General features: G+C 36.3%; 1 protein-coding gene across 1 annotated transcript in view; it reads right to left on the reverse strand.

Moving 5' to 3' along the window:
- LOC150090808 (uncharacterized) overlaps positions 1-19,831 on the reverse strand; it is a 791,939-nt gene that overhangs the window by 18,975 nt on the left and 753,133 nt on the right. Inside the window, exons 45-46 of the mRNA XM_090372970.1 lie at positions 9,926-10,127; positions 8,666-8,769 (exon numbers count right to left, since the gene is read on the reverse strand). Coding sequence (XP_090229096.1) covers positions 8,666-8,769; positions 9,926-10,127 — 306 coding nt within the window. The remainder of the gene's footprint in view (positions 1-8,665; positions 8,770-9,925; positions 10,128-19,831) is intronic.

The following is a 19,831-nucleotide window of genomic DNA, read 5'->3' on the forward strand; positions in this document are numbered from 1 at the left end:
TAACCTCACAAAGTACAATACTACGCTCAAGGACAGTGAAAGAAACAAAATGGTGTCAACTTGTGCAACCCCAATTACAAGTTTCCCGAGTTACCTCACTTTGAACATAAACTAATCAATTTAATACCAAGCCTTAACCCAGTAAAATATAAACTAGAATCTTAAACACTCCAAATTGAAAATTACTAAATATCAAAGACTAATCTAAGACACAATTCAAATTATGCTTCACAAACATATCTGACACATCAAACTCGATAGTGATTATCATTATGATGGCGGCCATTACATGTTAGCCATTATGAAGGCTGAAATTACAACCTTCAATAACTTCAGACTAATTTCACATAAAGCTCTAAAACTTCAAACACAATATCCTCTCAGGAAACTCCTCTTCTCCTTGAATATTAGAGAACTAAACCATTTCTTTTCCTTCAAGGAAACACTCGAGTTCACACACAGCACTTCCACCATCTTGATGGAAGTGCTGTGTGTGATAAATCATCTTCAACATTGCAGTCCTCAGTGTAATTATATCTCGCCTGTATTACATGTTATATACAATATTTATTAAATAACAGAAGAAAGTTGAATTGTTTTATAATGCAGATTTGACTTAGGAATTTAGCACACAGCAAGTTCCAAAATTTTCATCTCTCTCTCTCTCTCTCTCTCTCTCTCTCTCTCTCTCTCTCTCTCTCTCTCTCTCTCTCTCTCTCTCTCTCTTCCCCCCCCAGCAGGAAATTGCAGAAAATATTACTCAACTACTACAAAATTGATTTTACAATCATCATGTATATAGTGTGACATACACAGTATATGTACATTTTGGGAAGGAGTTCCTATTAAAATTAATATTTCTTATCTGAATTATGCAAAAAAAAAAAATAGAAAAAAGTAATGGTGACACTAAACACAAAAGGTGGTGACACTAAACACAAATAGTATTAGAACCTACAGTATTCCAACATTATATATGTGGATGGAAGGTTAAAAAGACAAAAGAAGAGAACTTAACTTTCTGTGGATTGCAATTTTAAAGAAATACACACAAAGGAAGGTTTTTCCAAAGAATAAAGGTATAGGGAATAAATAAGGAAGAAGAAATATTATTTTAGGGAATTTGACATCGAACTGTGAATGAATATCGACTAGTTGGAATTATAGATGATAATTCAGAAGAATAGTGCCCTGGTAATATCTATATAAAATGTATGCAACAAAAACTGAATGTCTGTGTGATAGAAGTGGAATTTGTATGTCAGGAATTATGAATTAACCTGTCTTTAAACAGTGACTCCATCATTTTACTTGGAACAGAAGTTAAACTAACTGGTTTGTAATTACTTGTAATTACAGTAATCACCCTTCGATCCCCCTTTGTGAATTGGGGATACATTTGCACATCTCCAGTCCGTAGGGACATCCCCTGATTAACTTCCAAAAGAGAAGTGGAAGATTTAACAGTTACATGGCAGTTGGTCTAACAGAGTTACATGTCACATTCTTCTACATATCAAGGAGTAATGATGCTAGTAAGTAGATGCAGAGAACATCTGATTGAAGAACTATGTTGCGATACTCAAATATTGATCTTGTTACTTCTTTTTTAAAAACCCAAACACCAATGGTTTTAGAGCCTAGAGTACTTACTGTTCATGGTTGAGAAGACAGAAAATACAAAGGGTACTAGGAAAGTTTTGCAATACAGCTTTGTTTATTTAATTTTTTCAAAGTAATTTCCTCTACATTCAATACACCTCTCCATCCTCCGAAACCAATCTTAAAACCAGTTCTGCCAAGTTTCACTAGGGAGTAAAGCACACTCGTTGTCCCAAGCCCGTAGAAGGTCCTCATCACTGGAAAACCGCCTCCCTTTTAGCTTCATTTTCACATGCGGGAACAGTGCAAAGTCGCAGGGAGCAAGGTCTGGACTGTAGGGAGGGTGCTCTAGAAGTTTCAGTCCTGTCGTGGTCAAATATTCGGTGCAGGCTTTGGCGCAGTGAGCTGCAGCATTATCGTGATGGAGGTACCAGGTGTCCATTCTTGACTTTGGCCGCAGGTTCTTCATAGATCCAACGACTTTAGGCAGGCATTGTTCAGTATACCACTTAGCTGTGACTGTCTTCTGCGTGTCCAAAACGACACGTTCCACAATTCCACTCGATTTGAAAAATACAGCTGTCATTTTCTTCTTTACAGATTGGGATTTTCTGACAATTATGGGTGTGTCGTCATCATCAAAGACTCAAACTTTGTTTTGAGCCTTGGTCGGCAGATCGTAATAGTACAGCCAAGTCTCGTCACCTGTCACGATGTTGTTCACATACCGAGATTGTCCCTTATCAAACTTTTTTAACAACTCCCGGCACCAAGTCACACGTCGTGTCATCTGCTCTTCAGTCAGTTGATGCGGCACCCAGAGAGAACAAAGTTTCTTCACATGCAAATGATCTTGCAGAATCGAACGAATTGCTGGTGCATTTAGGCCCAAAGTATCCTCTATCTGTTGGTAGGTCACTCGCCTGTTTTCGTCAAGCATTTTCCTCACAGCAGTAACGTTTTCCTCCGTAACTGACGTTCGTGGCCTTCCCGGCCTCTCAGAATCCTCCAGAGTGAAATTTCCCCTTTGGAATTCTCTGTACCACCTGAATATCGTTGTACGATGTGGACAATCATCATCTAGTGCAAGAGTCATTTCTTCTAAACACTGGTCTATGGTTAAACCACGCACGAAATTATACCGCAAAACTGTCCTTATCTCATTTCGTGACCATGATGCCATCGCAAGCACTTTACACCCTCACTACTAATGAATAACTGAGCCCATCGACTTGGTGCGGCGGCTACTATGCACGTATGAACATGTCTCAACATGCAGCAACAAGCAGCTTCCTGTGATTCATTGTTGCGTCATATTGCAAAACTTTCCTAGTACCCTTTGTACTTGTTAACATTAAACTTGAATTTTTGTAGGTTGTAATTTTCAAAAAATACATGTGAAGAAAGGTTGTTCCAAAGAACAAAAGTAGAAGGGATAAACAAGGAACAGAAAAAGTTAGTTCTGTGAGTCTGAAGTTAGACATTGAATAGATATTAACTGGTTGAGACATGTTTGGAAGAGAGTGGTGGAATTACTGATGCAAATCCAGAACAGTGCTCATGGAATCTAAAATAAACTGAATGTCTGTGAGACAAAGTGGAGAGACCTTATATGAGATGAATCATTAATTAACCTGACTGTTCTCACTTAAATAGTCTAGATGAATTTTTTTTTTTTTTTTAAATTTAAATGTGAACAGTAGATACATTTTCAACAACAACTATTTACATTCAATGTACAAAAGCAAAAAAAAAGGAAAAATAAAAAAACCTTTTAGAAAGAAATAAAAAAGTTTCAACATTTCAATGTCAGGAATTAAGAAAACAGTTTCTTGGCATTCAACCAGTCTCATATTTCACACGTTGAAGGTGATCAACTCTTCAGTGATGGTGAAGAGGTGAATGCCACTGTTCCATTCGCTGTTAAGATGATCCACAGTTTCTGGTCTTTTGCAGTGGAATTCGAGTAAAAGCTGCTCTGCAACTTCCTCCACAGGCTCCACTTCAGATGTTGTGTCGACAGGAGGCACATCGTTACTGCTTCTTGTGTGCTTTAAGTAGAAGTTGTAAATGACAGCCTTGGCAGTAATGAATAGGAAGTTGCATGTGGTGTGTGTGCTGTCTGCTCAGAGTGAAGCAGGTACCAGTAATCCTCCGGAGTATGGGCATGGTTGCAGGCAAGCTTTGCTGCATCCAACGCGTATTTGACCAGTTCCTTGTTCACAGGACATGCCAGGTATGTATGTTCCAGGGTACATGGAGTAGCACAGAAGAGGCAATAGTTTGAGGTGCATAACCCAAAGATTTGTAGCTTGATTGGAGTGGGAAGGACGTTGTGCCACAGTCTCCACTGGATGTCTGCGTCCGATTTGAAACATTTCATCCTGTACGGAAGGTTCCACTGAAAGTTAGATGGTGGCTTGTGGTGAGTGGTACAGGGACAGCTTGGCAGGTGGATGACGGGAAAATCGTGTCTATATGGCAAGACATGATTAGTTGATAAGACTTTTTTTTTGGAGGAGACAGGGGTACCGTGTCTTCTGGTGATGATCCGGTGATATTTCCAATCCCTTTAGCTGTAGTGATGTCTGGAAGAGCTTGTGTGATCGCTGATTTTAGATGTCTGTGCTGCTTTGCATTTATGGTTTTAATGGGCAAGTCTTCTGACCTTTCCATTCAAGGCTTGGTGTCAGAAGGTTGCCTATGGTTCTTATTCCTGCCCAGTTCCACGTAGGAAAGAATCATTTGCAGAGTCAATTATTCTTTTATTGTAGAAAAGCGGTTCTGAAAGTATTAAGGGAAGGGATTCTCTCAAGAGTATGGTGAAGGTTTAACTTTTTCCAGTGGTACAGTATGTCTTTATAAAATGGCGGTAGTTTGAGTGGTGCTGGTGCCATATCCATTCTCAATATTGTTGAAAGAAATAGTCCTCTAGTGACTGTTGCTAGTAGTTTATCCGTAGTATCGGAATGTGGGTATTTTGTTTGCAGTATCTTAAGAAGAAAGGTGATCCGGAATGCTGTGATTTTGTCATCAGGAGAGACCAACCCTTGACCCCCGCGAGTAAGCAGCTGGCTAAGTTTAGAACTAGACATCCAGTTGGTTTTGTTCCAAAGGAAGCTTCGGACAGATGCCTGGATTTGGCTGATAGATATTATGGAAAAGCAGATTTGAATTTGTACAAAATCAGTTTCTTTTTAGAAGAAAAGTTTTGCCAAGATTTAGTAAGAAAATCCAGTTTTACGTTTTACTGATACAGGAAGCAATAGTTGTAATGTGTTTATGCCAAAATGGATTGGAAGTCAATACCCAATAGAGACATGGGATCTTGTCTATAAATCTCAGTATCACTGAAGATGAGCATGGGGGAAGCACAATTACTCTTTTTTTGCAAGAAATAAGATGGGACTGAATTTTAGAAGGAATGAAGTTAACTAGGTTTTCGTTGACCAACTGGAGAATTATCTGAAGGTTGGCAATCAAATAAGTGATGGTGAATATTCAAGTTGAAGCTGTTTGTGCAATGCAGAATGTAAAGTGTATTAAAATGTGCTTTCATCAGCAAAACTATGGATTTCCAATTAATGGTAGGGGGTCATTAATATACAAGAGGAAAAGAGTGGGAGGAAACCCAGTGTTAGTAGAGAAGTTAAACAACAGATACATCTGAAATAAGCAGTCAGAGAGAGAGAGAGAGAGAGAGAGAGAGAGAGAGAGAGAGAGAGATGGCCAAGCAATTTCAAAAAACATGGCAATTCATAAGATGGGAATTTGTTTATAAGTACTTTATGCCAGACATGATCAAAAGCCTTTAAAATTTCAAGAAAAACTGAGTTACACCAAACTTTTCCAAATATTTTTTTCATATATGAGTAACATAAGCCAATATATCACCAGTGAATTGATACTGACCAAAAGGACAGCTTTGAGATAGTTTAGGAGTTGGTGGTTGATAGTTTCTCTATTAGAGGTAAGTACAATGGAAAATGACAGATGGAAGGGAGGGATATGTCACCCTTTTTAGAAACTGACTGGATATCAGCAAATTTTCATGCAGAAGAAAAAACACCAGTAGAAAAAGACAGTGTACACAGTCAACACAAAACACAAGCAAGCTCAGCAGAACAGGTTTCAAAAACAAGTGAAGAAATACCATCAGGACCTGATGCTTTCTTAGCACTGATTCTGCTAATATCCTTCTGTCAGAATGCCGACCGGGCTAGCCGAGTGGGTAAAGTACCTGCCCGGTAACCCAAAGGTCGCGGGTTCGATTCCCGCCTCGGGCTTGGATCAAAGTACTGCAAAAACCTTGGGAGGTGCAATATGGCCACAGAAGCCGATGCGCCAACAACTACCAAATCAAAAAAAAAAAAAAAAACCTTCTGTCAGAAAACCATGGGAGGCGTTGAGTGGAGTGTGTTTTGTATAGGAAGAAATGATTTACCAAAATCAGTGATATGAGTTGGAAGAAAATTAGGACCCCACCTAAAGATAAAGTCAAGTTTATCTTTAGGCAGGATGAAACAGAAATATCAGAGATTGTAATAGTAGTGGGAGAACAGATAGAAGTTGCAGACAAAAGCTCTGGCAAGAGACCAGGATACTTGATGCTATTTGGACAAGAAACAACTTTTCTACTCTTAGTCTGTTCAAAATTGAGTTTGAATTGATTAATAATTGTTTTACAATTATTAATCAATTCAATAATAATAATAAAATAATTATTAATCAAACAAAAACAAGAAATTGAAAGTGTCCAAAAAAGAGCAATACAATACATCTGTTTTAAAGTAGATTAGAATATAACAAAAAATTTTACCAAGAGTGGTGTATATTCAGACAAAGAATATACACCACAAAGCCAATCTACTCCTACTCAACCAGCTGTTAAATGGTACCATAAACTGCCCATACCTCGTCTCACAAATTAACTTCAATACACCGAAAAGGGCATTAAGAAACCATCCACTGCTTAAACCATCCTATGCAAGAACAAATTATGGAGATTACAACTATTACAATAGGACTGCAAGATCTATTAACAAAGAAAATTTGGAGATATTTGCTAACCCTGGACACTTCAAGAAGCAACTGAAATTTCTAACCACACTAGTTACCTGACCCTTTAAATTGCTTCTTTTATTCATTTATGTACTTTTTCTGGATTTTTTACCTGATTAAATTTGTATTCCAAGTTTCTGCTTTGGAGATGTGTAACTTTATTTAAGTTGCTGCACACTAAGGCATGTTTGTTTACTGTTTAAATAAATAAAATAAATATTGGTTATCCTCACAAGTGCAGAAAGTGTACAAGGCACAACATGGACACTACATATGATATGCACATTTGTTATAAGGTTGATCTACAGATAAAATACAGTGGCCACTTTATTAGCACACCTACCTTTTTCATGAAATGGAGTGCTCCCTCCGTAACAGTATTGTGTTCACACCATGCAGCATAAAGCAAATATGTAGGGATCCTCTGTGTGTATGTGTGCTCACATGCAATGCAGTACAAGATGGACAGGCAAGAAGAAAGATTTAAGTGACTTTGAATGTGGCATGGTAGTTAGCACCAAATGCACCAGTATGAGTAACCCAGAAACTGCAACCCTGCTGGAACTTTCACCTGTGACTGCTTCAGGTATATTGATATTGGTTCAATAACTAAATAGCATCTAGCCAAGGAGACTGACAAGACTTATTCAGGATAAAAGAAAGGCTACAGTCAAATAACAACCAAGTAAACCAGAACTTGGTTGTTATATGACTGTGTAGGATTGATCATTGATTGAATGGAACTTTGATTTATAACTAAGACATTTCAGAATGCACAACATGTACCTTGCCATGGATGGAATTCAATTAAGCCAACAACTAAACTAAGTTCCATTCTTGTCACAGTAAGCCCAGGAACAGCAACATTGAGCAATGGAGGGCTGGGAAAAACATTACCTGATCTGACAAATACATATTCCTGCTGTTTCATGCTCTTGAAAGCACAAGAATATGGCAAAAACAGCATGAATCCATGCTTTGAAATCCTGTCAGGAATCAAATATGCAGGCTATTGGTGTAATGGTGTGGGAAGTGTTTTTGTGGTGCACATTGAGGTCCTTGATAATGGAGTAACATATGGATGCCATAGGTTATTGATAAATTGTTTCCTGACCAGATTCATCGGTTCACAGATACACTGCAGTCATGGTTCTTTCAACAGGATAATGCACCATATCAGAAGGTCAGAATTGTTTCCAGGACTGGTTCCAGGAACACGAGAATGAAGTCAGCCTATTGCAATGGCCTCCCCAATCACCAGATCTCAAATCAGTTGAGCACCTGTGGGATGAGCTCTTCGGAGTAGAGATCCACAACCAACCAACTTTTGATGTCTTGTTGAGTCCATGGCATAACAAATCCAGGCTGTTCATAAGGCTAAAGGGAGACTTACTCATTATTAGGTAGGCAAACCTAATAGATTGGCTACTCAGTGTAAATAATTTATATAAAACCATTGACAAATTCTGTTTGCTTGCAGTAGTTTTGTCAATTTTCTATACTGGTGTATATATGAGTACAACACTCATTAATTCAGATATGAAATACTGAAAGTGATGCAAAATGTTAAAAAATTGAAGAAAACCTTCCAAAAAAGTAACATAAGCTCTTTCGTAAAACAGTTTCTATGGATGAATGCAAGCAATTTTTGGTGCCTCTGTAGCCAGGTGGGAAGGAGCAGCAGTGCGTAGCACACGCTTCTTGATTAGACCAGGGTTCAAGCCCGTCACCACCAAATACGGAGGATGCGGAAAGGTCAGGGAATGACCACCGCATATCCTGGAGCAATATGGCCTTAATTGCTAATGCTCCTAAAAACCAAATAACAAACAAACAAGCAAGCAATTTATGTGAAAACAATAGTTTTGATCAATTCGCTTCTGAAAACCAGATGGAACAATTATTGTTCTGTAGTTCAATAAAGTACTTGGAATATATAAAAATGCAACTTAAAGACAATGAATGCTACAATTTTAAGTTTTATAAATAAAGAGAACTTTACCTGGCTAGGTTTCGCATATACACATGAAGCTCGACGCTCAATATCACAGTATACTTCAATGGCATCCTTAGGATCACCTTGGTTAGGATCAATCCAGTAGTTTCCTTTGCAATATCAGAAAAATTAGTCAACTTCTGATGCAAAAATATTTTACACTCACTTAAATTTAAATGTGTGCATGCGAACGCATGCATTTCTGTCACATGCAAACTGTACTAGAAACTATTTTTAAAACAATTGATTCTTCCAATAAAAAGAAAAATTGCACACCATGAAAAAATTATTTTACATAGTGCTGTTTCCAAGCAGTCATTTGAAAAATTTTTTACTTTCAGTCCAAGCAGTATTTATTAAGTTTTAACAATACAAGGTTAAAACAAAGCCATTACAAGTTAGTGAACTTACATTCATCTCCTTAGTCAAAAACTGCAAGACAATCTTGGACTCAGTTTTTGAAAAACAGAAGATAAGAAACTTTCAATCAGAACTATTTGGAAATACTGCTGATTTAAAATGAATGCCAGATATAAACAAAATGAAGATGTAATCAATATCATACAGACATTTCTAGCATTAATTATATTTTGTAATGTGGATGGAGGGGCCAAATGGCCCTCATTTCCAGCTTGTCTTTTATATGAAGATAACAGTTATGTTTATCAATTAAGTTATTAATTCAAATGTTTAAAGGTTTGGTGATATAAACAGAATTCAGCCTCTGAAGATCAACTGCAGAGGCTAAATTCTTTTTTCTAAATTTAATCATTTAGAGTTATAAATTAAAATACTGCTCCATCACTTTTGATGGAGCAATATTTAGCAAGAAGTAATCAATAATTGACTGCTAAATGTTATACATATCAAACGTTCTCTCTCTCTCTCTGGGTAACTCGGGAAACTTTTTTGGCTGGTGCAGCATAAGCCTCAGGCTTCCTTGCATCATAGGACTAATAATAATAATACTCTTGTATCATACAATACTCCTGCCCAGATTTCCAATCATCTTAGCTCTACTAACACACACACACACACAGTCATATTTAGTATTTTTCTTACAATTTTGATGAAACAGTAAAGAATATTTGGAATAATAATGCCTTACACAACCAGTCAGATTATGTAACAAGGAAGAATATATTTTAAAATACTAAATGCTTTAGAAACCATTAGAAATAATATTATTATGAATTAGTGAAATATCTAATAGTTAATATAAATATTATATCATTAGTAGAAAGTTGCATTATTTATTCAACTTACCACTTTGATATTCAGGATGAGCAACAGCCAGATCTCGACATGTTGTGGCAGGGGCATCTTTATCTCCTGTGGGTTTACGGAACTTTTCATATTCCTGTATGAGGTTATCATAAAATTCAAAAACTAGTTTCTTCTTTTCTTCAATAGGTGTATCAGGAGAAAATAGTTTTTCTGGTTCATCTCCTAGCAAAGGATCTGGTCCCTTAATAATAAGAAAATTTGTTTAAATATTTGAGTGTTGTAATTTGTAGATAAGCTGTATGAAATAGCAAAAGGCAACTAGAAATTAATAAGGGTTGTGAATTACATCATCTGCTCTCATTTTCTATCTCCTATTTACATCACCATTCAAATATTCCATTTCATCTGCACATTTTTTTTTTTTTTTTTGATAGTGTAATAATAAATAAAACATTGCAAACGCTTAACTATATTTGTTTATATTTTACCACGGTAGATGATTTAACAATATTCAAAATGTAAAATATAATAGGAAAAAAATGCATAAAAATATTATCTTTTCTTCTTCTTTCATTGAGATGTAAAATAATGTAACATGCACATTTTAATTCAGCCACTACCTCTAATGTAATTTACTTTACAAAAGTGAAAACACGAGTGTAAAGTATGTAGAAGTAAAAGGAGAAATTTACATTTTCAATAAATGTATATGAAACTATGCTTGAATATCAAGATCAAGCTTCATCTGAATAGCATGTAAAGGGGACTATGAATAAATAAATGAATGGATGAACAAATGCTTGCCAAGAGGAGCAACTGAATAGGTGGGTAAGTCAAAATATTACAAGATCCCCATGAAAACATTACAGAACAGCTAAACACTTGTAGACCTGGCCGACAAAGAACCCAAGCTGATTAAAGAAGACTCAAAGAATGCTAATATCCATTCCATTGAATAAGGAATGTATATGCATATGTAATGTTCATTGGAAATTCAGTTTACAAGTGATCAGAGACAGCTGCAGCCTAAAAGGTAAATCTATATTTTTAAGCTCTTAGTGGGTGCCCTTGTCAGAAATGGTCATGCTTGGTCATTTTTGCCCATCTGAATGAGTGTAATTTTTCCTAATTTTATTCCTAATATCCTCCTTTTCCTTCCTCCATCTCTAATTTTATTCTTTAATAATTTTTCTATTTCTTTTAATTTTTATATTCATTTTAAAAATTACATTTGTACTTTATTTCATTTTAATTTTTCAACATAGATCAATAGGTGAACCAACAACTGCTAGCACACCAATTTCTAGACAGTCTGTTAGGCCTAATGCCTGCAATGCCTCCCACCCAAAATAAAATTACATCACAAATGTAAACCCAAAAATTAAAAAGAATCATGCATAATATATATATATAGAGTTATCTTACTTTACTTTGTTCCTCCACACTACAGGAGCAAACTGGCCCAGGAGGCTAAGCAGAGATTTCTTGAAAGGCTACCAACAAATCTGGGTCATGGACTAATATTTATGACACAGTAAGTGATTCACATGGGGCCAAAATCATCTGCCTGTCCAGACCCACATATTAATACAGATGTCAATTCTTTGTATACATTTGTCAAGAACAAAATCCATGTACACTGCTTTTAACAATTTTCAATAAAAATCAAGGATAATAAAAATCTGTATAACATTCTGAATTATGTTCTAGGTATAAATTTACTTTTAGAGTGTTATCTGTAAGGGAAACATTATTGGCATTAGTAGAGGCATATGATGCAAAAAAAAAAAACACTCTCCCATTCACCCCTCCATTCATTCCAAGTACCTGTTCAGCTCAGCCTTAAAATTATTTAGGCTATTAACTTCCACAACAAAGGATGGAAGCCTGTTTCACCAACCAACCACCTGCTGGCTAAAGGCAAACTTCCACACATCTATCCTACATCTGTCTCTCCTCAATTTTAAATTTATGCTCAATGCTGAAGAATTCCATCAGCATTGAGCATGCTCAAACCATTCAAGTCTTTATACACCTCAATCAGATCACCTTGCAGGTGCCTAGTCTCCAGACACTGTAATTTGCAAAATTTAAGCCTTTCTTCGTAAGAGCAACCCTTTGTTCCATTCATTAATCTTGTTGCCCTTCTCTGTACTCTTTCCAACAGCTCTACATCCTTCTTAAAATGAGGCCTACAGACCTGTATACAGTACTCAATGTGGCCTGACCATTGCCTTATACAAGGGGATAATCACCTTATCCCTGCTAGAAAAATTCCTGTATATCATTGACAAGACACTATGAGCTACTCTTGCAAATCGTCTGTTCAGAAAACTTCATATCTACCTGCACAATTACCCCGAGTCCTTTTCAATCTCTACCACTGTCAGTGTAGTACCACAGAGTTGATACATCACTCTGGGGTTGCTGCTTCCCATATGTAGTACTTTACATTTGTCAATGTTAAACTTCATTTGCCACCTCTCAGCCCAATCTGCTCAACTTTTCTACATCCTGTTGCAGCAGCAGCGTGCTGTCATTAGTTCCTTAACAACCCTGCCAACCTTTGTATCGTCTGCAAACTTGGACATTAAGCTGATATAGCATCATCAATATCATTTATAAATACAGAAAACAACAGTGGAACCAATACTGAACCCTGAGGGATATAATAACATTAACATTAGTTAATGTTATTATATCCCTCAGGTATTATCATCCAATAATAACATTAGTCCACGATGAGCAGTGTCCATTGATTACCACTCTCTGTCTTCTCTCCCTCAGCCACCCCTTTATCCACAGCAGCAATTTGCCTCCAATGTCACACTGCTCCAATTTGTGCAGCAGTCTCAAATGTGCAACAGTATCAAAAGCCTTTCTAAGATCCAAATATATGATATCAAATTTATTCCCTGCATCCAGTTCCTTTGTGACCACATCATAGTATCCAATCAAATTGGTCAGGAAAGACTTTCCCTTAACAAAACAATGCTGTGTCCGAGCTATAACTGAAGTCTTGTCTAGATGACCCTGCAGTGCTTCTTTAACCAGTGCCTCCATTAATTTTCCTGGAACAGAAGTTAAACTAACAGGTCTATAATTACTTGTGTCGCCCTTTAATCCTCCTTTGTGAATTTGGGTCACATTTGCACACCTCCAGTCCATGGGTACCTCCCCTGAGTCCAAAGAAGCTCTCATAATTATGGCTAAGGGTTTGCTTACTTCCTTTGCTGCCTCCTTTAATATAACTGGATAGATCCCATCCATCCTGGATGTCTTTTTATGTTTATCTTCAACAATTTCTCCTCCACTTTCCTCTCAGTTATTACAAAATCATCTAACTCATTGCCGGAGTTTAACTCCCCTCTGGCAATTCCCTCCCTCCCTGAATAACTTCTCATGGGTGAATGTAGATGCAAAATACTGATTTAGTTTGTTAGCCACCTGAGCAGGATCATCAACAGTGGAACCATCAATATCCAGTGCACCAATCTGATTAATCCCTTTCCTTCTAGAGTTTACATAGGTAAAGAACTCTTTGTTGTTTTTCTTTGCATCCTTTGCCAAGGATTTCTCGTAATCTCCCTTTGCCTGCCTAACCTCCTTTGTGACTTTGTTACAGACCAGCTTATATCTATCAGAGGCTTCCATGTCACCCATTAATTTATATGTATCCCATGCATTTTTCTTCTCTGCCATATATCTCATTAGTTCATTTGACATCCATTTAGGCCTTGAACAATATTTCTTAGTTGGTATGTAAAGCCTAGTAGCTTCCAAGATAAATTCTTTGAATGCTTCCCATTTTGAATTTGCTGTTGGTAACATCATCAATTGGTCCCACCATATAGAATTTAAATATTGTCTCAGACCACCATAGTCACCTTTACGAAAACATAAAACCCTTCTCTTTACCCCTGATGGTAGTTACCTCTTTGAGTAAATTCCACTTCAGCACACTGTAATCACTGCCACCTAGTGGTTCCTTTATCTGCAGATTCTTAATGCATGAAGAATCACTACTGATAATCAAATCAAGGGTATTACTTCCTATAATTGCCTCCTGAACATGCTGATGTAGAAAACAATCATCCAATAAATCCACAAAAGCCTTACTAGTGTATGAGTGACCAACCCACAAATTCCAGTCAATATCTGGGAAATTAAAGTCCCCCATTATAAGACTCTCTGATTTACTGGCCCACTCAATTTCCCTGTACAGTTTCTTATTATACTCATCAGAGTCATTAGGCCTATAACACACTCCTACTCTCAATTTTGACCTCACAATGCTTATGTCACACCAAACTGACTCGACACTGCACTGTCCAGCGATGTCGACTGGCTTCACTTCCTTGGATTTTATGTGTTTCTTAACTAATAGCATAACCCCTCCTCCCTTCCTATCCTGTCTATTCTTCCTGTACACATTGTACTCCCCAAATTCCAGTTCTGGATTCCTTATATCTGTGTGACACCATGTCTCTGTTATCCCAACAATATCTGCCTTTGTTGTTCTGAGCAATACCTCAAATTCCTAAAATTTATTTACCAAACTCCTAGCATTGGTGTACATGCAAGTATACATGCACCTGTTCCTATTCTTAGCTACTCTAACACAACCCATGTGTTTACTTGTACCGCAGTGACTCCCAGCAGTCTCTGAAATACCCTGCATCTTGTTTTCCAGGCTGCTGCTCATTCCAATAGAAGCAGTGCAAGAATCACTTTCACTTCTGCCAGTGACTACTATTAATCTATTAGTCCTTGTATCCTCCCAAGGGTTGCCACACTTGACCAATGAAAAACCAACTTTAAAACAGCATCACCAGAATTGAAGAGATTAAAAAAAAAAAAAAAAAAAAAAAGAGGCCTGTAAAAGCAAAGAATTGCAGATGATCTATTAAAAAAGTAAATGGAATAATAATATAGGAAGCTCATCAGGGTAATGATAAGAAGTGGTCATAATAGACAGGTAGTCATTACACAGAGGTGTCCACTTTGACAGGTTTTACTCTAGTACCAATGCTGAATGCCAAATTTCAGAGAAAAAGTTATTTAGTAGAGGATATAAATACTTTTACAAAAAAAAAAAAAAAAAAAAAACTAAATAAAACATCAAGGAAAAAATGTACAGTAAATTAAAAAATGACAGATCCCTCCCCTCACTACAAATCATAAAAATCAAATCAAACCTTGAAGGTCCGTCACTAGAGATGACTACCAGAACTAAAGAGGATGCTTCCGAACATGGCAGGATGATGAAATAATACTTCCCAACCCACCACTATTGGACCATAAGAAAACTGCCCCCAATTGTGTAATTACTCATTATTACCTTTAGCCATGGTGGTTGTTTTTCCATGGCAGAAGTATTTTTAGGGGAGTCTGAAAATAACAAAAAGAAATATTTCCTAGCAGTAACAGATGATCTTGTGCTCATACTACTTTGAGGGAAGGGGGATGAAATAGTATAAAACTGATTATAATATGAAATTACATGCAATCTCTGTATAACATGGTTTTGCTCTAACATGATTGATACCTTGTGGCAATCCTTGCACAGCACAGTACTTATATAACACTGTTTTGCAATAACACAGAGAATTGCAGTAAACCTTGCATAACATGGTATTTTTGAGCTTTTGTGTGGGAGTATTATGTTGGATGTAATTTTTCAACACTTCCATTCTTTTTTGTGAATCTCCACTGTTGACTTGTTAGTCATTATGCAAAAAACATTATTGGGAAATCCCTGTGTTAGGATCTGTGCTATTGAACTTGTTTGAGACCATAAAATATTGTGACTTCAAAGAGTGCAGTTTGTGACTTTTAAGGTTTTTGTAAGGTTATTTTGGTTTTTTATTTGATCATTTATAAATTTTTCTGGGTATGTATTACTAAACTTTGTTCTTATAATTATGGTTGATCTGGCAGAAAATGGAATCAGGATGATCATAGAACTTGCTAAGTCAGTAAGAGGGGAAAGATTTTGATGATATGACTATTGAAGATGTTGAATTACTGATAGAAAAAGAGGCTGATGAAGAGATTTGGTGGAAATGGCATCAGAGGCAAACCAAATCAATTCAGAGGATGGTAATGCAGATGAAAATTCTGAAGTTCCAAATTTTAAAATAAAAAGCAAACTGGAAAGCATAAACTTAGCTGAGCAATTAGAAAATAATTTTTTAATGCCGTTCCTTCAAATGAAAGGAGCAAAAATTTCAAAAAGGAGCTCCATACCATGAAATTTACAAAGATCTATCAAGCAAAAAGCAAACAAACGCAGATTACTGATTTTTTAAAGAGAGCAGAAGATACAATAAATCTAGATGCTGCAGAAGAAAGTTCAGAAGGTGAAGATATTGTGCAACAGAGAAAACATTCTCGTTTGATTGTGTTTAGCTCAGATATGGAGAGGAATAAAAATATAAGAATTTACATTATCTGACATATATGTATCTCAGTTTGTATGATGATTGTTCGGTTATTACTATTTTTAATAAAAATTAAGTTTCCGATAATTATAAAAAAATGGTGTGTTTTTGTTAGCTTTTGGAATGTAACCCCACCCCCCTTTTTGTACTTGGTTAGTCCAGTATAACACGGTTTCACACTACACAGGATTTTCTAGGAACCTGACTACCATGTTATATGTATGAGAATTACTTGTATTTAAATTTCCATATTTAAGTTTATGTAAAACAATTACTGCAGTACAAACATTGACATCCTACCTGCACATCCACCTCTAAATACATTACTGTTTCCATTAATGCTAAAAGACTTTCCTAGTTCCCAGCACAGACACGAGGGCATTAAAAAAATAAAATTGACAAATCATTTCAGATGTACTCTTCTCTTCTCTTTTTCTTTCTCTCTCTCTCTCTCTCTCTCTCTCTCTCTCTCTCTCTCTCTCTCTCTAGATCTGGTACCTAGTCATACTGCAGTTTTATTTTAAATATGGTTTTGAAAACAACAGCAAAAACCTGTGGGGTTGGACTCTTGGTTCCCTAATTTATCAACTATATAAGTGCAAAAATTCATTAAGCAAAACTCTATTACAGATTATAAATAAAATACAGTGGTACCTCGGTATACGTCCTTAATCCATTCCAGAGCCTTAGACTTATACCAAACAGGACGTGTACCAAATGAATTTTTCCCATAAGAAATAAAGGGAAAATGATTAATCCATTCCCATGAAAAAAAATCCTATTGTTATTGGCATATTATACAATGTCCCTGATCTTTGTTTGGTAATCGATTTCACCCCCTTCGCAACGCTAGCAGATTTAATAACGTCTTTGTTTTTCACAATCATAGATACTGTCGTTCTTGGCATACAGTATGCAGCAGCCAAGTCCCGATATGCATGCCACCTTCATACTTATCAACAATCTCTTTTTACACCTCCGTGGTGATCCTGCCCCATTTTCTACATTGCTTGGCTCTTCTCATTAACTTTCTTAGAACTCATGGTTAATGAATTTACAAAACATTTACGCGAAAAAACACAAAATCACGTGAAAATTCACGGAGAATTATAGTGCGGGCTGTTCACTGAATGGTAGAAACTGTTGTACTGATGCTCGTGGGCAGTAGTGGCAGAGATGCCAGATCTTATCCCCTCTCCAAAAACTGAATTCAGTCGATCGAGGACGTAAGCGTGCACTGTGCACGCATACGTCCTCGGTCAGTTTTATTCGGAAAGCCAAGTGAGGACGGGTGCACGTACTTTGCTAGCGTCCGTCCTTGGTCAGCTTTTATTCGGTTTTTGGAGAGGAGGGTAAGATCTGGCATCTGAGTCGTGGCTTTGTCTTGAGAGAGGTAAACAAGGGTAGCGCATGGTGTCGTGACTAATTTTGATGCACGCAAGTCGTATTCCAAACAAAGGTCATATACCAAACAAAATTTTTCGCGTCCAAACAGGATGTATATCAAGTTGGACTTATTCCAAAGCGGACGTATACCGAGGTACCACTGTATACACAAAGCCCTAACTTACAATGGGTTATCCCAGAAATTTGTCCATGAATCAGCCTGCTCAAAACTTGGGATACATTTTCCCATGGAAACAATGCAAATGTTATTGTAATTTAACAGAAGTAGTGCAACAAATGTTAACTTTGTTATAAAAATTAAATTAATAAAAAAAATTCTGTAATTCACAGTGATATTCAAACACATAAATCAGCAATCTTTCATCATTTGTATCATATTCTCTCAGTATCAATCTACATCTGTTATCCAAAACTATATGAACTGTTAAGGTAACCAAATGAAACTCAGAGCAAACTTTTTTTTAACTCTTCTCAGTTTCTTGAATCAGTTTATATTTTTCCTCTACACTTAAAACTGCTCTTTCAACTCACTCAATGGATTGTATAATTGGAAAAAAAAATAATAATTGCGCCATTTCATTCTTTTTTTGTTGACAGGTAAAGATTTCACTTTCAATAAGTAAAGTTGGGTATAATTTATTTATAACAGGAGTTTTTAGAAGAGCAGGTTTATCACTCAGTGACTTTGCAAGTAATTGTTAATTAGCGATGGACAGTTTCTCAGGCCAAAAGCTCTTAAATGAAGCAGAGGCTGAACACAATTTTATCTGCACTGATAAAATATAATTTTAAGCAGCCTCTTTGTTTGTATGTTACTTCATGAGTGCCTCTATTTCTACCACATAACAAGGAAATTTTATTGCATGAGGTACGGAATGGCTGCACCTGTTGCACCTGCCTACTACCAACTTTGGGCCAGGGGTCAGTGAACCGTGCCCAATAGATTATGATAATCATAGACTTAATTTCAGAGATGTTAATTTTTATCATCGAGACTACTTAATTTATGATTTTTGTGGACTGGCTTTTCCAAAACAGTGAAAATATTCACTGGACTCTTGTACATCTTCCTAAAAAAATTGCCTTACGATATTCACACTGATGTAGAAGCAGTAGCCTTCCTTCTTTTTTTTAGATAACCTTCCTCAAAGTGTCCATTCTTCATAATTTGGAGTTGTTAGTTTATTTAAACTATACCAAACTCCTTTCCTTTTTCCCTTTTGACTCCAATGTGTGACAAAGTACTTTCCCTTCAACTTTGTGTGATGGCAAAGAACTTTGCTTTTCAGTGCTATTAATCCATGTGCACAGTTTATTGACAATGATATTATTATGCAGAATTTAATATTTTATTGAGACTACTAACCTTACTTTGTCTATGATACTGCATCTCAAAAGGGCATCAATCCAGTAGCAAGATATCTGGAGCATCAGTATCACTACAACAAATGATCCCAAGGAATTTCTAGTTTGATCAGAATTAGAAATTCCTATGTATTCTTTTCATTGATAATTTATTTTATTTTTGGTAAATTTCAATTCATTTTTAATTTGATATTACACAGCAATAGTATACTGTAATACTTACAATTATGTGTGTCTTGCATTATCCTTGATATCTTGTTACAAGGTGTTATACTGTTATACTGATTGTTATACTGGTGTGCATTGTTATACTGATTTATCACTTTGTATTACAAATTTATATTAATATTTTTTTGTACAAAATGTTGCAACCAATCCATACTCAGAATGCACATGTGTGCAATCCTGCCCAGGCATAACAGAAGAAACTATATGCTGAGTACTTTGTGGACTAACTATAAACTTGAAGGACACTGCAAGCTCTTGGCAGGAAATTTTTTTATCAATGTGGTCCACCTGAGTAGGTAAAAGGAATCAATTTTGAAGAGATGGAATACAGTTTAACAAAGGTGGTGCAGTGTTCTTTGTCAAAATCATCAAGGTCTTTTAAAAGTCAGGGAAACTGCTATTTAGGGGGGGGGGATTAACAGTAGTAATAGATATCAACATTTATCTGATAATATGGAACTGCTGATAGTATGAGACTGTATAAGCTGAAGAATCTTCTGAT

This window comes from Mastigoproctus giganteus, chromosome 1 (genome assembly GCF_048544385.1).
Source record: "Mastigoproctus giganteus isolate SK-2022 chromosome 1, ASM4854438v1, whole genome shotgun sequence".
Classification (NCBI taxonomy): Eukaryota; Metazoa; Arthropoda; class Arachnida; order Uropygi; family Thelyphonidae; genus Mastigoproctus; species Mastigoproctus giganteus.